General features: G+C 38.6%; 1 protein-coding gene across 1 annotated transcript in view; it reads right to left on the reverse strand.

The window, feature by feature from the left end:
• The window catches only part of reps1 (RALBP1 associated Eps domain containing 1), a 24,612-nt gene that overhangs the window by 14,398 nt on the left and 4,951 nt on the right, over positions 1-5,263 (reverse strand). The window contains exons 2-5 of the mRNA XM_008397366.2: positions 5,179-5,257; positions 2,361-2,590; positions 493-655; positions 244-383 (exon numbers count right to left, since the gene is read on the reverse strand). Of these exons, the coding sequence (XP_008395588.1) occupies positions 244-383; positions 493-655; positions 2,361-2,590; positions 5,179-5,257 (612 nt within the window). The remainder of the gene's footprint in view (positions 1-243; positions 384-492; positions 656-2,360; positions 2,591-5,178; positions 5,258-5,263) is intronic.

The following is a 5,263-nucleotide window of genomic DNA, read 5'->3' on the forward strand; positions in this document are numbered from 1 at the left end:
TTAAAAACATGACAATAAAAAACATTAGCTATGGATACAAAGCTATTTTTAAAGAGTCAAAATAGAGTTTTGTTTGTTTTTTTAACATAGTGAAGCCAGTTATAGACTGACTGGGTTCCAAATCTTCTCAGAGAGACGATTTCTACACAGATTTAAACAACATTGAGGGATCCTGACATCATGTAAAGTGACGSCTGGGTCTGTTGTGCTTTAAAAGCAGTCAGATGAGTGGCGCTGCCCTACCTGGACCGATGACGGGTGCATTGCTGGGAGCGTGCTGGAGGGCGGGGTGTCTGCTGTGAAACTGACCCAGCTTTCCTGGCTTGGGGGAAGCGGAGGAGGGGGCGAGTGAGACGACCACATGCCATCACCGGTCMCTGGCCCTGGCAGGGAGGAACCACAGGAAAGGACGTTTAAAAAAAAGAAAAGAAAAATCCTCCCACGCTCGGATTAACACACACGCGGCTGAAGACAGAGTTCTGCGGCCGTCACCTGTTTGTGGTTCTCTGAACTGCGTCCACACAGCTCCGGTTGCAGCCACCACTTGTTGCCTGTCTGCGTTCCCTCCGCTGTGTTGCCGTTTGTGCTTTCTCCAAGAGTGAGGGGACGTGGGGGGGGACTGGTGCGGGGAGATGACTGGGGATGTCGGTTCGGGCTGGGAATCATGTGGAAGCAAATCGGACACATCTTTAGCTGACAAAACGATACAAATCTGTATAATCTGTAGTAAAACACTATTTGAAGTGATTTAATCAACTGTACTACATAGTGAAGGATGCTAAAGGTGATCTATAGAGGTTTTTTGAACAGGTTAGGATAGGGCTACATGTTCATAAAAATCATTCTTAGATAATTAGATTTCAGTTTTGAACTGTTTTAGGGTCTCTGTCACTTTAAATCCAAATAAGCTGCTGATGTCCACGCCCCCAAACTCTAGTTTATGCCCGTATCTGAAAATGGCTGCAAAATGATGCACAACTATGCAACCGTACATTTTTGAAAAGCAGAAGTGGAGCCTCCTGCACAACCAAGAAGATTGCAGCAAGTGGTTTGTGGATGGTAAGCCAACAAAACACTTGCTTTTTTTTTTTTCCCCAAGCAGCCATTGTACAACGCACACTCAAAGAAATCAATAATTGACATCACGTAATTATTTTTATTTCAACAGGTTTCACATAATTGTACTATGTTAACTGAAAGCAAAACAGATAAAATAATCTAACATTATGATTTTATGTTTAAGATCAAATCAACAAATTGACAAAAGAAAAGTTAATTGAACTAACTTAACTGTTTTGTGTTAGTCTGACAAAGCAAACACTCTTTCAGTGCTTACAGCAGTGCTGGAATCTCACCCGGGTTGCTAGGCAACGAGCTGGAGCTCTGCGGGGGGTTGCTAGGTAACGAGGCAGCGCCTGCTAATTTGTAACGTTACATACTGGAGTTTTTTTTATTTTTTTTTTAAATGGCTCATTTTCCAGACACCAAAAAACGTGGGTATTTTTTAGAAGCAGCAGAAACCTATCAATACAAAAATACAAGATCTTACCAAGTATTTTTTTTGTCTAGTTTTTAGTGCAAATACTTTAGCAAACTTCAAATAAGACAAAACTAACTCACAAGTAACTTTTTAGCAAACTATAGAAGCTTATTTTAGGTAAATAATTCCTTAATATTGATGCCAAAGTACCAGTTTCATTGGCAGATTATTGAACTTATAAGACATTTTTCACACGTYATCAGTTCAATGATCTGCTAATAGAACAAGCATTTTTTTYCCATCAATATTAAGGAATTATTTACTCACAACAAGCCTAAATGTCTTGCTGAAAAGTTACTTTTAAGGTAGTTTGTCTTATTTTAAGTGCACTACGATACCATATTTGCACTAGAAACTAGACCAAAAATACTTGGTAAGATTTTGTGTTTTTGCAGTAAAATGAAAGTACAAAMMCATGCAAAATGTGAAATTTGCATAACAGCTCCCCTTCAGGGCATTCAAATCAGGTCAAAGTGAATCATCTGCTTCATTTCAGATGCAGGATGTTAAAGCAACCAGTGAATAAATTTAAAAAYGAGAAGAAATAACCGGCGTGTAAAAGATCTACTTGGCTGATTGGAAAGTCAAAACACTGAGAAAGCAATTTGAGCAACAAATCATCTAACATTATGATTTTCCCACAGGAAAATAAAGTAGTAATACTTCAGAAGCTTATCTGCAGCGGCTGCAGGCTCGAGATGTTGCATATCACTCTTCAAAATGAAGACCACACTAGTAAAAGTCATTAAGATTTACTATCTGAGAGGTTTCATTGGCAAACAGCTTGAGAAATAAGAGTATTTGCTGCCTGGTTACCAACCTGAGCATCTATGCTGGGCGCCAGGGGCTGGATGACCTCGTGGGCAGGAAGTGAAGTGGAGGAAGGGGGGCCTTTCTTGTTCTGCTGACCCCGGCCCGGCGGTCTGGGTATTAAAGCAGTTCCGGGCGCCGGGTACAAGCCTTGGCTGTCTGCGTCCTGGTACAGGGCAGCGTGCCTCGCTTCTGCCTCGTTCTTCCCCACCACGAACCTGGGCAGCGGCAGATCTTTGACTGTCAAGAAGTAAAAGGAAAAAACTAATCAAATCAAACCAAATCCAGGTGTTTTAACCCAAAAAGCGATGATCAAGTCTCTTTCCACAGGCGCTAAAAATGTGTCCGTAAGTAGTCTTCTGATGCCTACAACTGTATGAGTCATACAGTTGTAGGCATCAGCTGACAATATTATAGCTTGTAAAATGAGGGAAAGCCATAAAATGCGAGCAGTGAGGAAATTTTTGCTTCCTCAAAATAAAACGCACTGATCTGTTCAGCACAGCTTATTAGTGCGAAATTAAAAGATTACAGTAAAATATGGAAGCTAATATTTGCTCAGAAGTGTTCAGAGTTGCATCTTAAGTGTTTTAGTCTTTAAATAGAAACGGCAATGAAACAGGAGGAGAATGAGAAGAGGAGAGCAAAACCTGCTGAACCATAAACGTGTTAAAAGCGACCATAAACGTGTGAAACGCATCAAACATAGTTAACCTTTGGATGATAAAGTGAGAAACATTAAACAAATTGAACATAAAATCTTAGAATTCACAAAAATTTGAGCTACATCGGCTCGACTGCAGATCATAATTACAACATCCGACTCCTTTTCCAGTTGGTGCAGTTCGCTTTCTCACTGCACCGAGTCAAACGAACCAAAAACCTCTTCCCCTCCTCGCCTGTGGGGGCGCTGCACTGAAAGTTACTGACGGAAACAACATMAAAACTTTTGAAGAAGAAATAAGCGCAACTAAAATGGAGTAGCATCAGCGCTTAGCGGTTGTAGGGCTTTTCTTATGTTTAGTAAAAGATGACTCACAAGGAGTTTGTTTTGGTTGTATTTACCCAGAATGCCCTGCTCTGTAGTCCACTTCCTGATTTTGGAATGATTTGCAGTTGGCGTTCAAACTGCAACAGATTTCACTCCAATTGAAAGTGGTGGGTGATGTATAATTGTAATGAAAGTATAGAATCAGAAAGATGTGGGTTAATCGTAACAAATKTTTTCATTAGAAAAAGGAGATTRTATCCCAAMGGCTKGATTGACTTTATTAAATCAATGTTAATAAAGTAAAAAAGTTGCATTAATAAAACAMCCTGAGTTCGTATTACCTCTACCTATTTGGATATTATAGGTGAGAGACTGAACATAATCTAYATTATCATCACGTTTTTCAGAAATGGCTGATATTCCTGATATTGTGCAGATTTAATTTCAGAGGTTAAATTGAGGCTTAAATTTCTGCTCCATTATCAGTCTGGACAACTATTCTGATGATCCGATTATAGAAATAAACTGAATAAACCCAGCAGACCTCCTACTGTACATGTGCAAATCAAAACATGTCTCTTTCCGCTCTTGAAGAGCCAAATTTAATTTAGAAATATATATATATATATCCATGATGCATTCTGTTGCCTCTAGTTGTTAAAATATATGCGTCTTAGTTTATGATATAAAGAAACGTCAAAAAAGAAGTATTTTCTGTAAAACTTGAAAAATAAATGAGTTGAAACAGTTGGAGAGGCTGGAAGCTTCCAGGCTTCTGCTCTGCCAAACATTTACTTACTGAGGRACAAAAGTAACGTTTTTAACCAGAACTCCTCTATTCAGTATCAACTGAATCAGGAATCTTAACTTCAAAACGCCCACAAAGTTGATAACCTTCATGAGGTACAATGTGTCCTTTTATAGCAAAAGGAAGTGGTCGCTTCGCTTCCTCAAATGTTCAAATTATGAAATCATCGTCGCATGTTGCAACATTTCAGGGCCCAACATGCAGCTCAGAGTAAGAGTGAAAACTTTGGGTGCTTTATTCAAACAGGAAGCCATGTTTCAAAGACGTTCACGTGTTGATGTTAGAAATATGTATTTAGTTGCAGACGCAACCTTTGCTACAAATGATAAAGCATGAACWAAAGGAATACTGTGCTGCTGCATTTTAGGCAATAAAATGTTTATTTTCTTATTTAAAAAAGGAATTGAATTGTTTATTTGCATCTTAATGTATTTTTAATATTGTATKWAAAAAAAGGCTTAAATGAAATATTTTTTTCCAGAGTCGTCAGAATAATTGATAACTAAAATCACTTAATTGCAGCTATACCCGTCACAATAAGACATTTAGCTGGATGATGATTATTGCAATAAATTATAATTGTTTTGAGACAATTCTCAAGTTATAATATCATAACTAATTTTGTAAAGAACATTCACACTAAAACTGGAAGATATTTCAAATATCCAAAACAAACACGACCAAAATAAACAGAAATAAAAACCACTTATAACAGAAACCATAAATAAAATTAATTAAGACGTTTCTATAAACAAATTGCCAGTCATCATGTTTGACGATAGATCAGTTTTCTCTTTTTACTGATGAACATTACAACCATTCCCTATAAAGCTGAATTTAAACGCTACCAGCTGTTTCAAAACAAACCGAGGCGACTCGACTTACAAACTGRGAGACTTTATTTTCCACAAGCAGTTTACGTTCAAAGCAAACATCAATGTTTACTGTATTCCTGCTCCATATGCAAACAGCAGAGGCTTTAATAAAAGGCGCCGCRCTGACAACGAGAGTATTCAGGTTTGGACTCACCTGAATTGAGGCTTTCCACCCTGAGCGGCAGCCCAGACTGGGCGATGGCGATGAGCTTCAACGCGATGTAGAACTGGCTCCGTCC

The sequence above is a fragment of the Poecilia reticulata genome, linkage group LG21 (genome assembly GCF_000633615.1).
Source record: "Poecilia reticulata strain Guanapo linkage group LG21, Guppy_female_1.0+MT, whole genome shotgun sequence".
NCBI lineage: Eukaryota > Metazoa > Chordata > Actinopteri > Cyprinodontiformes > Poeciliidae > Poecilia > Poecilia reticulata.